This window comes from Schistocerca americana, chromosome 4 (genome assembly GCF_021461395.2).
Source record: "Schistocerca americana isolate TAMUIC-IGC-003095 chromosome 4, iqSchAmer2.1, whole genome shotgun sequence".
In the NCBI taxonomy this organism is placed as follows: domain Eukaryota; kingdom Metazoa; phylum Arthropoda; class Insecta; order Orthoptera; family Acrididae; genus Schistocerca; species Schistocerca americana.
Window position 1 is genome coordinate 383,815,896 of NC_060122.1, and position 24,405 is coordinate 383,840,300.

A 24,405-nucleotide genomic window follows, 5' to 3' on the forward strand; every position below is an offset into this window, starting at 1 on the left:
ATCGGAAACCATTTCACACGTCTAACCTGAGAACGCATGACAACTCCACCAACGCACTGCCCTTTTATACTATGTGTACACAATACTATCGCCATCTACACATATCCACATCGCTATGTCATGAGTTGTCACCTAAGTGTACATACTGGCAAGAAATCGGACCCGAGAATTCCATGGCTTTCAAAAATGTTTCAATTTTAAGTTTAAATTTTTGTGTAATTTCGCATTTTCTATTGTAATACCTGACAAAAGGGGGTGTTAACAAACGGACAGAATGACAGTCGCGTAACAAATGACCTACAGTGCTCCAAGCATCTTTCCTCATTTTTACGAAATGCCTGCCTGACTTACGAATGGCCACACTCACAGGGGATCTTGTAAACCCCAGCCTTGCGATGCATCATCTTTGAAAGAACTTAAAAGTTCTGCTGTCTTCGGTGGAGAGCGAAAAATCACTTTAATTGACTTAGGGCAGGATCCTATTAAGGCTAGATAACATCGATATCCCAGCATGATCGACTGCATTAATATAAACGTTTGCTCCCTGGTTTCCGTTCTTTCATGGCACACAGGTTAATATTTTTGCGTCACTCTTGACTTCAAACAAAGTATTCACCGCACAAAATAAAAGATTAAAAGTATGTTGTTAGTATATAAGTTCAAATGGCTTTGAGCACTATGGGACTCAACCGCTGTGGTCACCAGTCCCCTAGAACTTAGAACTACTTAAACCTAACTAATCTAAGGACATCATACACACCCATGCCCGAGGCAGGATTCGAACTAGTATTTAAGTATTTGCCCATTTTGGATGTCAAAGATTGAAACCGTGATGTACTAGTAGATTGAGGAGGATATAGCAGATACAGTAGACAGTTGTGATTTATTGTCTTGAAATTTATATGGACCGATAAACCACGTTTCAAGGCATTGAGGGCTCAATAGCAAATAGCGGTATTTACGGAATACTAATCCAGTGTCACGTCAGTCCTCCGCCAAAGGTGTAGCGATGTCGTAGACATAAGAAAATTGTGATTATCTTAATTGAAGAGACATTAGAACACCACCCATTACTCGCCATCGCTGTCAGACATAGTTTTTCTCGCATTACATAACCAATGATGCCATAATAGATGTCGCCGTAATCTCGTCTCGCCTCGTTAAGTGGCCGCGCGATTAGAGGCGCCATGTCACGAACTGAGCGGCCCCTCCCGCCGGAGGTTCGAGTCCTCTTTCAGGCATGAATGTGTGTGTGTGTGTGTGTGTGTGTCGTCCTTAGCGTATGTTAGTTTAAGTAGTATGCAAGCTACAGACCGAAGACCTCAGCAGTTCAGTCTCTTAGGAATTCACACACATTTGAATCTCGCTTCATGTGACAACAAAATTTCGACTGACGTCTTTGCGTCTGTGAATCCCCTATAATGTTGGCAACTATTTACACGTTGCTGAGAATGCTTTTTTTTAAACAGTTTGTAGTACAGCAAACACAAAAAGTGCTTTTGAAAAACCATTCTTTGAAACATATGTGCATTTACAGTATTTATATCATATTGATCAATATTAGGATCACAAACGTATTATTTGAAGCAAAATTGGAATATTAACGATAACATGGATGCGAATGAAAACGTGAACAGAGTTGTCTTTTCCCTTCACATGCGCCGCGTATTAGGCTGTAGCCCGTCTCCACACGTTGTCTCCCTTATCCTCCTACAGACCCCTACCTATCAGTTAATGACCTAATTTTAAGTTAAGAAGTCCGCTATGCTACGCAGATAAATTTTACTTTTTTGCTCCGTATTCAACAAAATTTTAGGGTTCGTTACCTCAATCGGTAAAAACGGAACCCTTATAGCATGAGTTTGTTGTTCGTCTGTCTGCCTGTCTATCTGTTAGGGACTCTTTTTCTCAGGAACGGGTGGACATATCAAGTTGAAATTTATGTCACATAGTAGGGCCTACAGTCCCATTGAGCTATAAAAAATTAAGCTTCAACGTCAATGAAATCTAAAGATATGGCCACTTATACCACATATTTCCATACCTAAAAACTTCCTCATCAAAACCTATAGGGTGCCTCCCGTTGACATAGACTGATGCAATTTGGCCAGAAGCGAGGTTTTATAGCACAATTGTGGAAAAGAGTCCGAAAATTGTTAATTAGTAATTATATCAACGAAAAACCTGTACTAAAATATCGAAATTCCACCGCCGACTTCAACTTTTTTGGGCTCGGTGGAGAAAGAAAGAGCTGAAATTAGTTTGGCGAAGAATTTAACAAACGAAGACAACGGTTTCAACATAGACATGTCATGCAATCGGGCGTTTTAATTAATAAACTCACAGACATAGCTACAGTGCAGTTAATGATGACACATCGATATCCTATCACTGATCGGACGCGCATTCACAGATTCAAATTATGCATACTCTTTGCCGCCGATGAGCGTCTCTGACTCTTGTGTTTTAAAACGACAGAACAACGCTGTAGCTTTGCTCTCAAGATAGCCGGAAGATACACTCCTGAAATGTTAGAAAAAGGGGAAATGAAGTTCACGAGGCTATCCTTCCGAAAGTTAATGGGTGCACTAGATGAACCGTGTTTGTGGCAGTTAAAATCTAACACCCGTCACATAGCAAGCTTCCCTTTTGTCAGAGGGAACCTAAACACTTGACTGGCTGGGTAATCTCCTATTGAAGTTCTAAACGTGCCCTTTGTAGCGATTGTGGTGCTGTACGAGCGCAACGACAAAAATGCGCGAGAAGTGAAAAGAGGCAGGTCTGCTTTCCCTCACGTGCCGCTGATCGAAGCTCTATGTTTAGCACGCAATTTGCATCCAAATCGCCGATGTGGCCAGTAACAGCCCTCTACGTGTTCCACAGCACTATAGCCGAGCGTTTGGCGGGTGGAGAGTTACGAGCCGTGAATGAGAAGCGCTAGTCACATTTATAGAATAATTGCCATGCCTTTTATCCAGCTACTGCCCTTCTCAAGACATGGATCAGGTCCTCCGTGTATTGGATGCGGTGTAATCAATGTGGCACGCAATTGCGTGGCGACCCGTTTTCGCGAAAGCTTTGGCAGTCGCGTGCTGACGTAAGGCGAGTGCGTGACCCAGTAACGACGCTTCGCCATAGAGCTGCTGCCGTCGATAACGTATCTCGCTGGCTGTAGTGCCGGTGGCGATGGAGACATCAACGGCCCCTATACAGTACGTCTTCAACACAACAGTTTCGGGAGTAATTTTCAACGGGCGTCATTTTAGTTATTTATTACAATTCATTTTTATTTTATTCTACTGTAGAAGGCTCTTCTCCAGACGAATCAAATCTTAATACAGCAATGCGAGTTGAAATTCAGCAGAAGCAAAACAAAAATAGTGAAGTGCAGAGGTGGTAAACCTCCACGGTAAAAAGCTGGCCCAACTTGTCACCTTTAGGTACCTCGAAAGTTGGATCACAGAGGATAGTAGCAGTACAATGGATGTTAAAGCTAGAATACACCAGGGGAAAGAATCTCTTTTCCAGAAAGAACAGCAGTAACATCTAACAGTGTTCCCTTGACTATGAGGAAACGATTCTTAACGAGTTACATTTGGAGCATATCCTTGAGTGGGCCATAAACTTATACACTGAGGAAGGAGGGAAAGAAAGGACTGCAAGATTTCGAGATGTGCTGGAGGAAAATATTAAAGGTACCATGGACTGACAGTCTCAAACGAAGAAGTGTTGACAAAAGCAGGACAAACGAGGACCCTATCTTAAATTGTCTCTGTTAGGAGGAACAGCATGGTTAGAGATCTATTCTGGCATTAATTCGAGTTGACTTTTCTGCTCGAGAGATTGATGAAGCAAGGAAGGCAAAGGAGACGATCGAGATAGGCGTTCATGAATGAAACAAACTGGCTGATAAAAGTAGCGAGACATTAGCATCAGCATGGGAGGAAGTATGAGTGAGCCCACCAACTTTCGGGTCGAGGAGAAAGAGGAGAGCTACGACGGAAATGAAGGTTTGCTCCGGGGACACGGTTGTAATAGACTAAAAAGACTGACTAAAAAGACTGTCATCAAATGCCGAAAGACCCCCTACTGAGCTGTCAGCACATAATTCAAGTTTCACATCTTTGATCTCGTAGATAGTAGAAAGTATTACTTTTGTGAATGTATTAGGTTTTTATCTTCAACTAAACATCTTCCGCAAATTCTTGTAGGCATCTTCAGTTTTCTGCAAACTAATCGATCATTATAACTGATATCTGTTCAAATATAAATATATGAAGAGGATGGGAGTGATAATCGTCAAAGATTGATGCCTTTTCCCCAAACTGACGCGGCTGGATACCCAAGTGCTTTATATCACTTCAACTGGCCGAGTAGGATAACGAAATCAGATAAATATTTCCTTTGGTTTCATTTGGGCTTAGATTTGTAGTTAAAAGGCAGATATTCCTGTCTATCAGATAAACATCATTGAGCTAGCAACTAAGTAAGACTGATCACAAATATTAAAAATACGAGTATAAAGTTTTAATTCTATCATTAACTGAATTTTCTGTCATCGCATTAGAGAAAACTAAATACTGTACAATTTTTCATTGTCTTTAACACAGTAAGGGTTGCATAATGCTGCAACAAAAGATTTTGATAAATTACTCAATGATATAAAATACCTGACAGATAATAAAGTAAAATTTGAAAACAAACTGAAAAAGTTTCTCCTTGACAACTTCTTCTATTCTGCATAAGAATAGTTATTTTTGTTGTGTAATGCGTAAAAGATGATCGGTAGAAATTACTAACTCATATCTTACATTTGTAGATATTAAAAAAACTATAAACGTTCAGCGTGTAGCCATATTTAAACATTAAGTTCGACTCACATCATTACGACCTATCGTGCAACTGGCCCATGGAACGTGGCATTAACTCATTAACGTAAAGAACTTATCTTCCATCGAAAGTGAAACTCTTCCTCTTATGCACATTAAACGAAACCATTCAAGTCGTATTTTTGACGATTTATTAACTGCATTAGATAAAGAATCTCACAGAGGAAGTCACAGTATACTATGTGTACGGAAGCAGCGAAGAAAGAAAGAATGGGATTCGCCGATTCATTTCTGATTACTGAAATGCCAGGCCATTACATTACTGAATATCTATGTGTATACCCAAAATGTATTATTTGGATGTCACGTCACAACAAAACATTTCAAGGCGCAGCATTTGTATAATAAATCAGCAAAGAAATCCCCAAAGAAGGTATTTGCCTGCTCACCTTCATCTATCGTGTATAAACAAAGTAAACAGAAATTCACACGAGCGGTATTTCCTGAATCAGTACTGAAACTTCGAGGGAAGTTTTGTTTTCCTCCAACGACATCAAAATATTTGCACTTAGAATATGCTCTAGCATCCACAAACACACAGGCGTCAGCAATGTAGAGCTTGCACTTGGCAATGTCAAGTCTGTGATTTAGCAGCATGACGGAAAATAATTTCTAGAAATTCGTGAGATTTCTATAACAAATTAGAAGTCTGCAACCCAAATACCAGAAGTGGACAGGTGCTACTGTTCCTCTTGCAATCAGTCTGACAAGTTCCGGCCGATAAGTGCAGGGTGTGACATGATTCTTGACTAAATAATCACACGGCCAGTGACACGTCAGTTGTTATTGGTGTTTGTCATTTTGGTTAAACTTGAAAAACGTAATTTCCACATTGATTAATTATAAATCTGGCACTTAGCTTTTTGTAAGTTGGCTTTCTTGTCTTTTAGAGTATTTCATATGCAAGGAAATTTGGAACTTTCCAAAATATCAATAATTCGATAAATGACTAGGTACTGGGTAGTAAAATTTCAACTATTTTAGGTTCTGTATTTTCTTTAAACTCTCAGAGACTGGTTCACTGCAATCATTCAATTTTCACATAATATAATTTCCATCTGTTCAAACTAGCTACAAAAAATTCCTATGACTGCAAAAACATACCTGTCTTCTCACAGTCTCTTCCCTCCAAGCGAGGGAGATTAAATAGATCATAATTGTAGGCAAAGAATCTAATCATAATATTGTTCATAACAAATATTAGTAAAATATTGTTGTAAATAACGTTATCAAATTTATATAGTTATGTTTCTTGTTACTTCAAGTATACGAGGGGCCTTCAGTAAGTAATGTAGCACTTTCTTTTTTTGAAAACTGGTTGGTTTTATTCGCCATACTATTCCGCACAAAACCCGATTTTTCAACATAATTTCCGTTTAATGCAACGGCCTTAAGCCACCTTACTGTGAGGGCCTGTATCTCCGCATGTTACCACTCTACTAGTCGACATCGGAGCCAACGTCTTGATCTATCGAAAAACCACCCCGTCATCCACGTACTACTTCCTGCGGAGTGCATTCTTCATTGGGCCAAAAAGGTGGAAGTCGGAAGATGCAAGATTCGGGTTGTACGGTGGATGAGGAAGATTGGTCAAGTGAAGTTTTCTGAGCCACTCTTGGGTCCCTGCACTACCAACAGAGACGTCCAGTTCTCCAGCGAGATGTTTGATTGTGATTCGTCGATCAACTCGAATGAGAGTGTCCATACGTTCCAACATTGAGGGAGTCACAGCTGTGTGCGACCGGCCGGTACGCGGGTTTGAATGACCTTGTTGCCTCACCAACGACTTACCGCGTTTTCTTTACTCAGTTAGACATTCTGCAAGCGTCTATGAATATATACGACGGTCTTGTTTTTCTCGAGATGGAATTCAATGACAGCTCTCTACTTTGGATGCACGTCCGTTACAGATGCCATTTTGAGGGTTACGTACAGCGGCGCCATCTGGCGGAATTTCATGAAACAATAAGTGCTGAAACGGAAATATTTCACGATGTCCTTCAGCGAATTACGCATATTTTTCAATCGAAATTGACCGAGAAAATGAATGTGTTGCATTACTTATTGAACGCCATTCGTATCTACTCACAGTCAGTAAAAACAGCAGTTCACAAAGTATACCGTTTACATACCAATAACACTTTTATAAATGGAGTGATCAATATCCACCAGTATCGAAATGTTCCTAATGTGTAATAGGATTGGTTGTATCACAAGTTGTAGAAGGACGACTTGCTCCACGCTCTGATTCTGTTAAGTACGATAATTATTTTAGTGCCTAGTAAGGAAAGCAGAGATAGCAGAGCCTGAGGTGGTCATTTTGTGTTCCAGAGCCGAAGAGCAAGCCGTGCTCCAAGGACAGCGACTGCGAGACGATCCGCAACACGACGTGCCGCGTCGACAGCGACGGCCACCGCCGCTGCCTGTGCGTCGACAAGGCCCCGCCAGACAACGGCCGCTGCCCCAAGCCACGATACTTTGGTAACGCCACGCCGCTAACCTGCTGCTCAGCTAGTCTCTGGAACTGCGCTCCTAGATACGACAGCGAGCCAAAAACAGTTCACATTCCATTCTAAAATATTGTTGTTGTGAAATTAGTACAATTCTGAATATCTTGCGGAGTTGATGAAATTTCAATTAGTGGCGCAGGGAATTCTTCCAGACTTATTAAAATATGCAACCATTAAACCACTTCATAATAGAGATGACAAGAGCGATATAAATAGTTATCGTCCGATTTCCTTACTGACATGTTTTTTTTCTACCAAAATATCCAAAAAGATAATGTACTCAAGAGTAGTCACACTCTCACGTGGACACAATTTAATTAACTTATCAACGTTTGGACTCTAGAAAGGACGCTCGAATGAGAACGATATTTATACTCAGCAAATAGTACAAAACTTAAATAATAATATATTCCCTCGAGGATAATAATATATCGGCAGTAGGTATTTTTTATGATATTTGCAAGCCGTTTGACTGCTTAGATCACGATAATCTCTTAGAAAAATTGAGTTGTGTGGCACTGATGGCTGTACGCACAGCTGATTTGAATCATGGCTTGACAAAGAGAGTTCAAAAGTAGCGATGAATGATTCAGACAATGTCGGAAAGATAGAAAATTTTAGTAGCTGAGGAAAAAAAAAAAAATCAGAAAAGGAGTCCCACAGGGTTCAATTTTGGGTCCAGTTCTATTTTTTATGTGGGGTGAATGACCTTCCATTTAGCATTTAACAAGAAAAAGTGGTTCTTTTTGCAGACACTACTAGTGTTATCATAGAGAGAAAGTAATAGATGAGTTGGTAAATCATATTTTTGCAAATAATTATTAAGTGGTTCTCTAAACACGGACTCTCCTTAAATTTTGGAGAAACACCTAACATCAGTTCTCTACAACAAATAGTCACACCAACAAATGATGTAGCACATGAGTGGGACTCAGCAGTCAGTAAGTCGAGTATAATTCTCCAAATTTTTAGGTGTATATATTGACGAAACTTGAACTGGAAGGAGTAAATTACTGAGCTTCTCCAACGATTAAGTTCTGGTACTTTTCCTCTTAGTACAATTGTTAATCTTGAAAACAAACTTATCAGCCTCCTGACATATTTTCCATACTTCCACTCAATAATGCCGTCCGAAATAATTTTCTTAGGTACCTCGTAGCTTAGAAAGACTGCAAAAAAGTGAGCAGTTTACAATAATATGTGATTTTAAATCACAGACAACATCTAGATATCTATACAAGAAGCTAGGTATTTTAACTGCGCCTCCAGAATACGTACATTCGTTAGTGACATTCGACACTAATAATCCACCACAGTTTGAGAAGAAAAGTGATGTACATACCTTCAGCACCAGAGAGAAAAATGACCTTCTGTTAAAGTTGTCAGTAGCTCAGAGAGGAGTTTAACAAGCAGCAACAAAAATTTTTGATCATAGGCTCAATAACAGAAAATAACGGAAAGATATGGAAGCAAAATTATTCCGTTGACGAAATTCTTCTTAAAAACTGGTAGCCAGTAAAAATTAATAAATAAATAAAACCAAAATAAAAAGTGTAGTTACGCGAGTAGAACTAAAAATAACAATTCTTCATTAATGTTAATACTAATCATGTATTAGTATCCTGTAAAGTGACTCATTTCGATAAAAGAATCGTTCAAATGACCTATAAAATATCCAACTAACTAATTTAACAAAACTCTTGGGTAAGTACGTCATTTTCCTGCTCAGTTTCTTTATTTGCATTTGGTCCAGCGGTCAATAACTTTGTGCACTGAATGTTCCAACATGCACAGCAGTGTTACAAGGGAAAGCTTCTTTTGCTGAAAAGCGCTATAATAACGCGTGACGCGTGGAATTTTAAATGTAATCACAGTATGGATAACTTCTGGCTCATTCTCTTGAAAAATGAGCACATGGCATCGATGGCCGGGAGGCCCCTATTCGGAGAAGTTCGGCCGCCAAGTGCAAGTCTTATTTCATTCAACGGCACACTGCGCGACTTGCGCGCCGGTGATGAGGATGAAGTGGTGATGGGGACAACACAACACCCAGTCCCCGAGCGGAGATAATCTCCAACCCGTCCGGGAATCGAACCCAGGCCCGCTTGCATGGGAGACGAGCACGTTACCACCCAGCTAAGCAGGCGGACATATACACTAACAGAAATGGAATGATTACATGATGATAACTTTGAATGGAAGCTACCAAAATGATGCTCTAGTATTTCCATGCCTGTCGAATCGGTGATTAAAATTTCAACCTTGTCAAATCTTATTTTCACAACAGAAAATAGCCGTCCCTACATATGAAGAATGATGTGAGTTAAAGACGACTACTAGGCACGTATAACGTTACAGAAACTTATTTTCACAACAGAAAATAGCCGTCCCTACATATGAAGAATGATGTGAGTTAAAGACGACTACTGGGCACGTATAACGTTACAGAAACTTATTTTCACAACAGAAAATAGCCGTCCCTACATATGAAGAATGATGTGAGTTAAAGACGACTACTGGGCACGTATAACGTTACAGAAACTTTTCAATCGAATCAGCACAACAGTGTGGAAGTTAGGTTGAGATCTGGAGTTGCTATGCTTCGCTTATCACTAACATCATGCCACAGATAACAGTTTGCCAAAGGTATACACATTTCCCTTTTAACCTACCCATGGTTGCCTTTTACCCGAGTAGGCAACTGCGCACGTTACCAACCGAACTCTCAAGTCAAGCTACGCCCAACCCAAGCAGGCTAAAGGATTTTTGCTTTCCTGCACGTCTTCCCACTGTGCTACGCTATGTAACAGTAAATGTACGCTTTCATTGTAGTATCTTGAGTAGGGTTCGGAATATGATGAAAAGTCTTTCTTTAACCGGGAACTACAAGATAAAGCTCAATGAAATATATATTCATCTCACGTCATTGTAAGCCAGAAAATCGTGGATTTAATTTGTGCTCTTTTTCCTTTTCGGCGTATTTCGGGCTTATTTATTTATTTCGAAATGAATGGTTTCCTCAGCAACTTCGCCCTCTTTCAAGTACAACTTACTATCCCCAGTTCTTAGCATCATTACGCCACCTCTACTACCTACATGTTTTCTGTAGTCAGCAGAACCATCTCTGAAAGTCGAGGTCCTTTGCACCTAAGAACGTGAAAATCCCTATTACACTGTACAGTCAACTGAAATGAAGTTTTGGAAGTCTAGTTTCTGTAATCTTCGTGTGTTTCAGGCAAATATGACCCCAGTTGTACCAACTTCAGTTACTTTTTGCAGGATATGTGTTGCGGGTCGCTGTACTCATACTAAGTGGCCCAAATAGTTCATTCTAAATTTCCCAAATGAATTTTAGCAGACGCGAAGTTCGTTTTTCATTTTATATTAATCTAAAAGTACATATCTGAAAGAAGAAGCTTTTCTTTCATACTAAGCTTTCTGTTTCAACCCTTTTTTATCCTAAATTTAGAAAGCCTATAAATTGTTAGGTGGATTGTAGCATACATTTCCACACAGTTGTCACTCACTAAGTCTGTGTCGTCTTTCAGAATATTTATGTCGTAACATACTCGAGGTTCTCGAATGAGTGTTTAGTAACTTTTTACAGAATTCGCATTTCGAAACACCTACTGGTTTATTTGAAGCTGCCTCATAAACACACAAAAACTTTGCCCCTGCTGGACTTAGGCTCTGTTTCGTGACTGATATATAATACTCAATTCTTAATTTCTTCTCAACCATCTTTAAGTTTAGTTTGTTCATTTTGCTGTTCCCACACTCTGAAAATATAGAACACAGACTAGAAGACAGCGAAAAAAGTGAAAAACCCCAGTGTACCCTCCCTCGTATGCCAGCTAACGTTGACCGCCCAGTCAGAGCTATTATGACTTACAGGATTGCTCCCAGCTATCCACTTGAAATACACATGTTGAAAATGTTGGTACATAATTACAAATTACAAGAGGATAGAAATATAACAAACAATACAAAACTGACTATATAAAAGACAGACAGATTCCAAGTACATCGACCCTTGTCCAGTTTTATACAAGAACATATACTCTAATAATCCTGTCACACAAACAATAAACACTAAAAAAGAAAATATGAAAACGTGCAGTATACTCTCACATGAACATATCGAAGAAGCAGTCAAATTACTAGAACTAATAACAGAATACAACGATTTCCAGTTAAAAAATAGATTCTGTTTACAATCTGAAAGATTACCAATGTAATCACCATTATCTGACCCCTTACGAAATACATTTATGAATCACATATGTGTAACATCTCACAAATTACTCACATATAGGTACACTATCCTCCATTTGGCTGCATATATATACTAGTACATGATATTCGTTGCTTGATCATAAATCAGAAAGATACCTTATAAGATTAAATTTACAAAGGAAAAAAGGCAAGAGAGAGAATTAAATTTCCTTGACATTATTATACTCAGGACAACCAAATCTTATTTGACATATACAGGAATCCTACAACTCATACAGTAATATACTGAACATCAAATCACCCAGACTCAAACAAGCTGAAACCAGGTACACGATACATGGACTAAACACAGTCATACCAAACATAAACAAATCTAAAAAGGAAATGAATAGCGACAAGCAATACCATTGTTTGCAAAACCTCTTACACCTCTAATGAAATACCAATACTAGTATTTAACTTTGTTTCTACCCGTTATTGTTTTGACGTATACGGTGTTTCAGACAATGTGTTCTCCATAACTTACAGAATAAATGCAAGCAATTTCTATTTACCTAGGTAAATGTAAGAAAGGTTACTGTTTTTGCAGAAATTTATTCCAGTCTGCTGTAGCATCCTGTAACATGACCTGGACCAGTCTTGTAATACTGAAAAAAAAATGGTTCAAATGGCTCTGAGCACTATGGGACTCAACTGCTGAGGTCATAAGTCCCCTAGAACTTAGAACTACTTAAAGCTAACTAACCTAAGGACAACACACACATCCATGCCCGAGGCAGGATTCGAACCTGCGACCGTAGCGGTCGCGCGGTTCCAGACTGAAGCGCCAGAACCGCTCGGCCACCAGCGGCCGGCGTAATACTGATCTTTTTGCAAAATTATTAACATAGATTATTTCGCAGTATTCCAAAGAGTTACAAAACGAGTTGCCATTTTTTTAAATTTAACATTACGCTTTCCTATCATGTACGCGATGATTTAAAAAAGTGTGTATAAATCAGTTTAAATCAAATTTGCAACAGTTTTAGTTAGGAACTTAGAAACTTTCCAATACTTTTTGTTGTATGCAACATAATTGCTGCATTTTTTCAATTCACTGATGGTGGAGCGTTAGTTTAAAGGAAATATTCAAATTAATTCACATTTTCGTAAATGAGCCATTCAGTGCACCTTCTAAATTACCTGCGGAGTAGACGTAAAGTTGCTGGTGTTATGGAGCGTCAAGCTTGCTCGATACGCTTTTTGTAAGTAGTCTGGGTTTTGGGTTAGAAGACATAAACAGCTTTTTCAGATGTCCCCACAAAAATAAATCTGTTGAGGTTAAATCGGACGAATTGAGGACCACGCGTCCTGACCATCTTCCCGGAATGATACAGCTCACTTCTTGCACAACGTCACGAACAGATTGAGCTGCGTGGCCGTCATGCTACATCGACATACGGCCGCTAACGTCTAAACTGATTTTGAAGGAGAGCAACTAGATTTCCGACAGTAAAAGCTCGATATGCCTCGCCTGTCAGAGTACCCACGAAGTAGTGGGAAGCTATGATTTAATCTCCAAGGATTGCACATCACACATTAACGGACCACCTGATTTGACGATCGACATTATGTTTTCTCCTAGCATTTTCTGTGTCCCAGTAGTGGGCATCATGACGGTTCATTGCAACACAATTTGTGAACATGGATTCACCATAGAACATAATATTCTGTAAAGTGTCCAGAATGAAATTATTCAGTGTACATTTGCAGAAAGTAGCTACCCAACTGAAGTCGTCCCCATTCAGCTTCTGTGTCAGTTACAAGTGGTATGGGTAAACTTGTTACCGTGTACAGTTCCTCACACATATGTAAGGCTTAGACTAGTGACTCCAGCAACTTCTCTTAAGTTGACGTCAGCACCTTGGTACATCGCAGGCAAAACAAACACTTCCGTGTCCTTACTTTCTACAAGTCTTCGTCTACTACCGCCGTGACTTCCCAGACTACTTGTTCCTCGAAGTCTTTGTTTAGCATTTATTGAGCTTTCAACTATAATATCTCACAGTATAAGGCATGGCTGTTTCGTTGGCATCGCGTCTGTCGAGCATTAGCAACACGTCAACCTATTAGTTGGTTGCTTATGCCATATCCATGGCAGATCTAACCACGTTTGTTTGTGTTTTCCGCACTGCCTTAGTTCAGGGGCCCACTAGAAGTGTAAATAGTTGTGAAAACACTCTTCACCTCTTAGCTATAAGTAACACTGATGAGAGTGGGAGCATCAAGACGAATACAGGGATTAGTGATCAAAAGGTCGTTGTAGCAAGGCTGAATACCACAACTTCCAAACCCACTGCAACTAAATTTCAAATGCATGTGTTTAAAAGAGCAGATAAAAATTCGCTTGACGCCTTGCTTCCGGACTATGTAAGCGAAGACCAGATGTGGCTTAACTTCAGAGAAATAGTATCGACAGTAACTGAGAGATGTATACCAATTAAATTAATAAGAGACGGAGCTGGTCCCCCACGGCACACCAAATAGGCCAGAACACAATTTCAGCAGCATCAAAAAAGGGTGCAAGATTTAAAAGATGAAAAAAGTCCCCGAGATTGGCAGAGCTTTCAGAAGCCCAATATTTAGAGCAGACATCAATGCGAGATGCCTATAACAGTATCCACAACGAGACTGTCTCGAAATCTGACATAAAATCCAAATAGATTCTGCTCGTATATGAAGTATACCAGTGACAAGACACAATCAATACCTTCACTGCACGATAGCGATGGTAATGTTAGTGATGACTGAGTCACCAAAGCGGAGTTACTAAATACGGCTTCCCGAAATTCCTTCACCAAAGGAGGCAAATATATTTTCCAGAAATGGAATTAATAACTGCTGCAAACGTGAATAACTTAGAAATAGATATTCACCATGCAGCGAAGGACCTTAAATCACTTAATAAAGGCAGGTTTTCCGATCCAGACTGTATATCAACCAGATACGTTTCAGAATATGTTCAGATAACAGCTCCATACTTAGCGATCATAAACCACTGCTCGTTCGTCGAAAGACTGGAAAGTTGCACTGGGCACAACAATACTCGAGAAATAATATACGAGTAGTCCGCTGAATTACAGACCCATAACACTAATATTGACTTGCAGTCTAATTTGGAACACATACTGTATTCGAACACTATGAATTACTTCCAAGAAAATGATCTATTGGCATATAGTTCACAGGGATTCAGAAAATATCGGTCTTGTACATCAGAACTAGATGTTTATTCTCCTCAAGTAACGACTGCTACGAGAGGAGATTGGTTGGTTGTTTCGGGGAAGGAGACCAGACAGCGAGGTCATCGGTCTCATCGGATTAGAGAAGGACGGGGAAGGAAGTCGGCCGTGCCCTTTGAAAGGAACCATCCCGGCATTTGCCTGGAGCGATTTAGGGAAATCACGGAAAACCTAAATCAGGATGGCCGGACGCGGGTTTGAACCGTCGTCCTCCCGAATGCGAGTCCAGTGTCTAACCACTGCGCCACCTCACTCGGTACGAGAGGAGATCTGAAATTGATTCCATATTTCTAGATTTCCAGAAGGCTTTTGATACTATTCCTCACAAGTGGCTTCTAATCAAATTGCGTGCCTGTGGAGCATATCCTTAATTGAGCGACTGGATTCAGAAAGATCACAGTTCATAATAATTGACGGAAAGTTTTCGACTAAAACAAAAGGTGTTCCCCAATGAAGTTTTACAGGCCATCTGCTGTTTTTAATCTGTATTAACGGTTTAGGAGACGATCTAAGCAACCGTTCTCGATTGTTTGCAGTTGATACTGTCGTTTACCGTCTAGTAAAGTTATCAGAAGATCAAAACTTACTGCTAAATAATTTTGACAAAATATCTGAATGATGCAAAATGGCAATTGAACCTAAATAAGGGAAAAATGCGAGATTATCCACATGATTACTAAAACGAATCTGTTAAAATGGTTCAAATGGCTCTGAGCACTATGGGACTCAACTGCTGAGGTCATTAGTCCCCTAGAACTTAGAACTAGTTAAACCTAACTAACCTAAGGACATCATAAACATCCACGCCCGAGGCAGGATTCGAATCTGCGACCGTAGCGGTCTTGCGGTTCCAGACTGCAGCGCCTTTAACCGCACGGCCACTTCGGCCGGCACGAATCTGTTAAATTTCGGTTACACGATAAATCACACAAATCTAAAGGCTGACAATCCAACTAAACGCGTAGATATAATAATTCCTAACAACTGAAATTATAACGACCACGTAGCTAATTTTATGGGAAAGGCGAACCAAAGGATCTACATTATTGGCAGAGCACTTAGAAGGTGAAACAAATCGACTAAAGAGACTGCCTGCATTACTCTTGTCCGTCCTCTGCTAGAGTGTAGCTGTGCGATATGAGATCCTTACCAGAGAGAAGTGACGAAGGTCATCGAAGAAGTTCAAAGAAGGGCATTTTGTATTATAGCGGATCAGGGAAGAGAGTGCCACGGATATGATGCGCGAGCTGGGGTGGCAATCATTGCAACAAAGGCATTTTTCGTTGCGGCGAGATCTTTTCGCGAAATTTCTATCTCTGGCTTTCTCTCCCGAATGCGAAATTCTTCTGTTGATGCCCTCCTACATAGGGAGAAATGATAATCGTTATAAAATGAGAAAAAGATTGAAGCGTTCGTTTTTTCCGCGCGCTTTTCAAGAGTGGAACGGTCTAGTGAGAAAGTAGTTCGATAACCCTCTGCCTGCACTTAGGGCTGAATTGCAGAGTAGTCACGTACTATAGGTAGACTTCGATGTAGATCTCTACCCCATCGTAAGGTTACCGGTACATTCTACAATCTAAGCGTACATAACTTCAAACACTGCATCGATGAAACCTGTCGCTCTGTAACACCAGCGACATTACCTCTCGTTCACAAGTGAGGTAGTTGGTGCATTGAGTTGTGCATGCAGCAAAAATAGAATTAATCTGGAAACCTCACTTAAATGAACATTCTGCCATTATAATATACATCCGAACACAAACAGGTATGTCCATTATGTTGTATCTTGCCCTTAATATTAGATCATTTTTAGCTCCAGAACTAAAATGAATGGAAATTTGATTTAAACTCATTTGTACACAGTTGATTTAAATACATCAAGTATATGACAGAAAAAATAACGTTGTGTGTTTGCTATAACTTCCTGGAAAATAGCTAAATAATCTATGTTAATTATTCCAGAGACAGAAAAACGTTTCTTAGTGTTACCTATCTAATTAGTATTCATCTCCCTTACTACTTTTAAGTTACAGAGAAAAATATCTAATCTGAAACACCCTGCAGAAGTTATAATGATTCGAAGCATTATGTCCCAGTTTTGCAAAGTTTTTAACCAGTCAAGTTTATTTTATTTGTAAAACATCAGTTATGTTTATTCTAGCATTTTGTAGACTAAATATGTTTTCTGCGTTTTGAATTTCAATGGATCAAAATAGTCTTGGTTACTAATGTTATGTTCTGTACGCGTTGCTTACGGTGTTTATTGCACCTTTGTGCAAGTTTGGGAAGCATCTGGTTTTTACTCTCGTTAGAAGCAGAGGTCAGCTGTCGCCAAAACTTTGATGTCGTTTTCACATTCAGTTTTATAGGCTTTTTAGAAGCCTACGTATCCTTTAAATGCGATTTCTTCTGTAGCTATACTCGTTTTACAGTTAGTACTGTTCGCTGTTGTATTATTGTGTGTGTGTGTGTGTGTGTGTGTGTGTGTGTGTTGTGAGGTTAAACTAAGATGCCAGAATGTGGATGGTTGGGGTTGTAGGATAGGTGAGTGGATGCATTTGACCTGTCACGGGAAAGCGGAAGAGGATGGAAGAATGTCGGTGAGGAAATATAGGCTCATTTGGCTGTAATATTATACTGAAAATATCTTCTGTTAATTTAAAAATTATCTGGTTTGCCAGGCTAGTGTGATCGCTAGGAACGATTTGTTTTATATAACTATTTTATGATTATGGTAGTTTTATTGTAGGACAATGGAAATGTTTCCTATTTCGTACCCTTGCGATTTCCACGTCTGGGTGCCTTGCATAACTTTTATGATTCTGTTGGTCTAAATATCTTACGAAATAAGAGTGATTTGTTCTTTACTTCCATACACTTACATGGTATTTCTATCTGGCGTGAAATGTTCTTTTATTCACATGCTCATAAATTAAGGATAATTGCAGAATGTGGTGCCACACAACGTGGCACTACACAAAACTGGCGCTAATACCATAGGCACACAGGGAACACACAAAACACAGATCTGTAAGTCCACAGTGTTGGTGATAAGTTGAGAAAACCGTCCCGAAACACATGTTCTGCAAAACGCTACTGTTTCCTGCGCATGTACCCCGACATCAGTATGGTATATGATCAGAATGCACAATTACACAGGCCGCACAACGGGTTCGCATACTCTGGATCAGGTGGTCGAGCAGATGCTGGGGTATATCCTCCCATTCTTGCACCAGTGCCTGTCGGAGATCCTGAAGTGTCGTAGGTGTTTGAAGATGTGCAGCGATACGTCGACCGAGAGCATCCCAGACGTGCTCGATGGGGTTTAGGTCTGGAGAACAGGCAGGCCACTCCATTCGCTTTATCTTCTGTTTCAAGGTACTCCTCCAGGATGGCAGCTCGGTGGGGCCGTGCGTTATCATCCATCAGGAGGAAGGTGAGACCCAGTGCACCCCTGAAAAAGCGGACATATTGGTGCAAAATGACATCCCGATACACCTGACCTCTGTCAAAGACATGCAAGGGTGTCCGCGCACCACTCATAATCCCATCCCACATCATCAAACCATGACCTCCATACAGGTCCCTTTCAAGGACATTAAGCGGCTGGTATCTAGCCAGATGAAACCCCGGCGAGAATCACTGTTCAGACTATACCTGGACTCGTCCGTGAACATAACCTGGGACCACTGTTCCAATGACCATGTACTGTGGTTCAAATGGCTCTGAGCACTATGGGATTTAACTTCTGAGGTCAGCAGTCCCCTAGAACTTAGAACTATTTAAACCTAACTAACCTAAAGACATCACACACATCCATGCCCGAGGCAGGATTCGAACCTGCGACCGTAGCGGTCGCGCGGTTCCAGACTATATCGCCTAGAACCATGTACTGTGTTCTTGACACCAGGCTTTGCGGGCTCTCCTGTGACGAGGGGTCAGTGGAATGCACCTTTCAGGTCTCCGGGCGAATAAACCATGACTGTTCAGTCGTCTGTAGACTGTCTCTCTGGAGCCAACTATTCCAGGGGCTGCGGTAAAGTTCCGAGCAAGGCTACCTGCAGTACTCCGTGGCCGTCTTCTTGTGGTGTTGTACACTGTGGACGTCCCATACTGTAGCTCCTGGACACTTTTCCTGTCTGCTGGAATCGTTGTCATAACTGTAAGATCACACTTTGTGGCACACGGAGGGCCCGTGCTACGACCTGCTGTGTTTGACTAGCCTCCAGTCGCCCTCTCATTACGTCATCAATATGTGTTCTTTGAGGCATTTTCAACACATAGTCACCATTAGCATTTCTGGAAACGTCTGCACACTTACTCGCTCACCGTACTCTGACATGCACCAACACACCTCTGCGTATGAGGACTGCTGCCAGCGCCACCGTGCGACGACCGCAGGTCAAATGCAACGCATGGTCATACACCGAGGTGATTAAAACCCGCAAACCGCCCACCAGAGCGTTGTTTCACCATGTATCAGCACTATCCTTAATTTATGAGCATGAGTGTAGTTTGTACTGTACAGGTGACTTTTCGATGTATAGGAAAAGTGGTACAAACAATTTGAGGACAAAATGTACGCTTCTTTTTTTTTTTGTTTGCATTACGATTTAGTCAATAACTAATGTATAAGTTGTTTTTTTAGAGGAACGGACTTCGGAAAACAGTCAACTGCGTGGGCTGGAACACCTTGCCATTGGAGAAACTTTTTGGATCACGTCGGCAAGTGTGGGATATGTGCAGGGATAAGTACGCCGTATTCAGTACACGACACGCGCCAAGTTTTACTCCATGATACTACTGCACTTGGGCGTTATTGGAAACACGTGGTGACGTTTGCAGTAAAGGCGTACAGCAGTGACTAAAAAAGAACACATTGCACCGTCAGTGCTTTCAGATTAGTTGTGCAGAGAGTTGTAAAGCTACCGTAGGTTACGTAGACTAGCATAAGCAAACGTAGACTACGGAACTTTTCCTAGTAGCTTCGGTCAGTTAATTTCGTATCCGTGATACCTAAACGTTAGATGTGTTGCATTCCTCTCGGCCGCTACTTCATAACGATCGCTTTCGTTACGCATGCGATCAGTGTCACACTGGGGTCAGTGGAATGTACCTTTCAGGTCTCCGGGCGAATAAACCATGACTGTTCAGTCGTCTGTAGACTGTCTCTCTGGAGCCAACTAGACCTAAATACTGGAAGCGATGAACCGCCTACAAACCGAGTGTGAATATTTAAAGGGCCGAGTAAGCTACGGAACATTTTTGTTCTGCGTAGTTATCCCTCTGTCTCTTACTTAAGAATAAACAATAGTTATAGAAAAACTGAAATCGTCAGTGTTTAATTTATGTTTTATTCGAAAACTGTTGATCTGTAACGTGAAACAGAGCGATGCTTTTGTAAAAATAAAGAAAACAATACAGTTTTATCACGTAGCGCCAGAAAGCGCAATTTCTTCAACAAAAATGTGAAATAAAAAAACGCAAAACAAAAATATATCAAACATCGCTATAATACTTCGTGGAATTTATGGAAAACTTTTTTCCTGTTATTCAGAAAAAACTTCTGTATTTATCATAACAACTTTGATTGTGATGAAGAACGTTCTATTGAGTACAAGGTAACGAGAATAATTATATATTTTCTTATGTTTGTGCGTGAAGACCGTACTTACATCAAAAGTAATTGCTTTGCTTTCATAAAAGCGCAAACATAACTCGATCAACTAATTTTTTTTCCTAAAAAATACAGTTTATAGTCTGTAACCTATAAACAATAGACTAACACTGAATGATGTGTGATTCTATTTTTGTGCAAAACAAACAGCTAAACAAACAAAAAACAAAGGGAAGTCATCAGCTCCCCTTTACTCTCTTACGTCATTCCTGTTTCTGTCACTACCAATTCTAGCAACGCTATCAGTAATCTTACCATTTACTACGTTATTTATGTAGTGTACCGAAACCACCTAGAGCGCAACTCTAGTCGTGCAAGTGCTATCTGCCCCGATTACACACTGGCTAACGACAAGCCCACAGAAGCGCATTCACTCCCAGGTGCCTTAATGTTGTAGTCTAGCAATAACTGTTCCATTCCAAACAATAAGAGCTACGGTGTTTTGAAATTACGACCCTCGTTCGCTAGAAACTTTTCGTGCATTTTCCTACATGTTCCTTTGGTACGAGACAGGAGCATGAAATATTTCTCAATGTGATCACTTTTCGGACGAATTAGTTGTTTTATGTTCTTCTGACTTACGATTTGTGAGCTACATGTAAGTAGAATGCCTCGATAAAATTTGTTTGTGTGAAAAATAGTACGTAAATTTTCGATTTCTTTCAACATTATCAGCAAGTCATTTGATTTTCTGGACGCATTGAAACCTCTCCCTGTATATCCTTCATCACGTGTGTTGCATTTTAATTCACATATGCCTGATAATAGAATATGTTTTTTCCACTTCCTTTAGGAAATATTTTTGCATTGAATCGTTTATTATTTATGATTGTATGTCTGTGTACCAGCTTTTGTTTACTTTTCCGTCTTTCTCTCGTCTTGTACTTTTATTTGTGTGGGATTTCTGTCTTTGTGACGTTGATGATTCTCTGTTTCCTGTTTGCTATTCCTTGATTTTAATATTCAGCTATGTTATTTGATTTTATTCTTGTTGTTGTGTTGTGTGGTCTTCAGTCCTGAGACTGGTTTGATGCAGCTCTCCATGCTACTCTATCCTGTGCAAGCTTCTTCATCTCCTAATATCTACTCCAACCTACATCCTTCTGACTCCGCTTAGTGTATTCATCTCTTGGTCTCCCTCTACGATTTTTACCCTCCACGCTGCCCTCCAATACTAAGCTGGTGATCCCTTGATGCCTCAGAACATGTCCTACCAACCGATCCCTTCTTCTAGTCAAGTTGTGCCACAAACTCCTCTTCTCCCCAATTCTAGTCAGTACTTCCTCATTAGTTATGTGATCTACCCATCTAATCTTCAGCATTCTTCTGTAGCACCACATTTCGAAAGCTTCTATTCTGTTCTTGTCCTAGGAATGATATATACGCATAGGTTGTTGGGTCCATCTTGCCTGTTCTCTGGACGCTATCGTTGCTTATCGGCGGGTGGAAAAGCATTGTTCTAAGAGCGCATCCAGACACGTATTGATTTCCCTATTCAAGATACCACTTGCTCGATTTAGTTAACCTGGGTATCTTTTCGTTCATGATCGTAGAGATGGTTTAGGAGCGACGAACTGATACAAATTAGAATGATAAACATTTGAATCACCTATGTGTTTGCCTATGTGGTTTGTATAAACGGAGAAATCAAAAGTAAAGCAGCAGCAATCAAACAAAAAGAACATTAACACGAGGACGTCTTCGCTGTAGCGCTGACCTACACTTGAGACCGCTACCTCCTTTTGCAGGCCTGCGCTGGGCGTGTTCTGAGGACAGGGAGTGCCTGCCTTTCGGGGAGTGCACGACACCCAACAACACAGAGAGCAACAGCTCGACGGGCCGCGTGTGTCTCTGTAAGCCGGGACACCCCGAGACGGACGATGAAGAATGCAGCGGTGAGTATTCCCACAGGCTGCTTACTGTGCGCTTAGCAGACGACGAAAAAGAATTATTCTCACCTGTCTGAATTTCAGCGTACAGGGTGTCTCGAACCTTTACGGTCAAAATTATACATTTGGCTAAAGTTCATATATTTAGCGCTTTGAGACGGGATCCTAATGCTCGAAACTAAATTCAGTGATGAACACAACTTACGAAGGAAAGTAACTTCTGCATGGTGTGTCACTGCCAAGTAGCACTCGATGAAACTTGGGCCATACTGTAACGTGTATTCATTTTTGTGTAAAGTGCTGGTGAGTAAAGCTATTTCGTGATCGCGCACGAGTGGATAACGTATCTTAATGCCTTCACAAGCCCAGGTTGGTAAACAGACATTTTATATAGCTATTAATTTTGGCCCTGTAATACCGCTAATGTTAGGTGCGGATCGTCTCAAATCAATTAGAAATTCTGCTGTGACATAAGAAGAATGCGCAAATTGATATTAATGAGAGTTTGTGATTTTTTTGTAAAATGACAACACAATCTCTCCCTTTTTCATTCTACATTTAATTTATCACTGCTTCCAGTGTTCAAGTGATACATAACAAGCAAGTTCAATCACTTTCAACTCTCAACAAAATAATTAACATTTAGAGATCCAATATGTGATTATTAAATCTTTATCTGTATATATGAGAATTTTATAACTAGCAAAACGATTAAATCTTCATCAGCAAAATTTGCATCTACATTGTCATAGCTGTTCAATGGACTAAGTTGGGAGAGAATGAAATTTTTACTTTAAAACTAATCAAACTCTCATGTACTCAATAGAGGGTATGTTGGTATTCAACTCTTGAAATTATATATTGAAAGCATATGCAGGTTGGAGTGAGCAGACTCTCGACTCAACATTTAATGTCGCCTAATGCACTTTGGTATATTACCAATCGGGAACTGTGGCGGCGTTGTCTCCATACTGGATCTGAAACGCTAATTCCCTACTCTGGCCTTGACTGAATCACTCAGTCTCAACTTTCCTGTGTTCAGTAGAATGTTAAATTTTCTCTACTCAAAATAATGGCTATTGCACACTCGCTAAGGGATGGAGCGACGTGCACAATGCTCTGCCAACGAATATTTCCGCAGGAATATGAACTACCACTTTACATCTGTCGCCACGATACATGAAGCTTACCGCCCTCACTTCGCAGACGTAAAGGTCTCAACGTCTTCGCTATTTTTCCACACACAGGTGTGGCCCGCTGCGAGACAAGAGAGCTCTGTTCATTTAGTTCTCAAAAATGCTTTTATATGACGTGACTCTCCCCACCATGTCTCTTGTATGTCACACAGTATGGATCCAGCCAACCGCTTCCACGTTATAGGTGAAATTTTATTTTTCTTGCCGGGTCGCTGCTAGCCATGTTAATGCTGTCTAGCCACTTACCCATAGTCTCGGCTGTGTTTATTTAAAAAGGTATTATAATGTTCTCGCCTTATTTCTTTCTGCACTGCAACTGGACCTTCTTTTGTAATTGTTAATTGCGGTTTCCCAAAGCCATTAACCACATTCAAAGTCCGCCTCCAAACGGCGTTCACTTTATCTCATTTATGCATCCCCCTGTCGTTATAAGGGTAGGTACTGTTTTGTTATTCGGTACATGAGATTATTACAGTTGCTTCCTGTTAACAATATAGAGTTATTTTTGGGGGGATTTTATTCTGTATCGTAATTATGAAGCTCATGTAAGACCTGGAAAATGCGTATGCCTTGCAATACTCCTGGAATACACTGCTGCGGTTGGGTACAAAATGTAACAGGAAGAAATAAGCAAGGAGACGAATAGGAATCACACATTTGCATTGACTTACTGTTCTGTCGTTGCTGGTTGAAAATTTAATACATTACGAATGGAACACACACAAAA

The 24,405-nt window shown here is 40.4% G+C and overlaps 1 protein-coding gene across 1 annotated transcript in view; it reads left to right on the plus strand.

The window, feature by feature from the left end:
* Nucleotides 1–24,405, plus strand: part of LOC124613124 — a 95,987-nt gene that overhangs the window by 30,896 nt on the left and 40,686 nt on the right. The window contains exons 2-3 of the mRNA XM_047141740.1: nucleotides 7,221–7,370; nucleotides 22,342–22,488. Of these exons, the coding sequence (XP_046997696.1) occupies nucleotides 7,221–7,370; nucleotides 22,342–22,488 (297 nt within the window). The remainder of the gene's footprint in view (nucleotides 1–7,220; nucleotides 7,371–22,341; nucleotides 22,489–24,405) is intronic.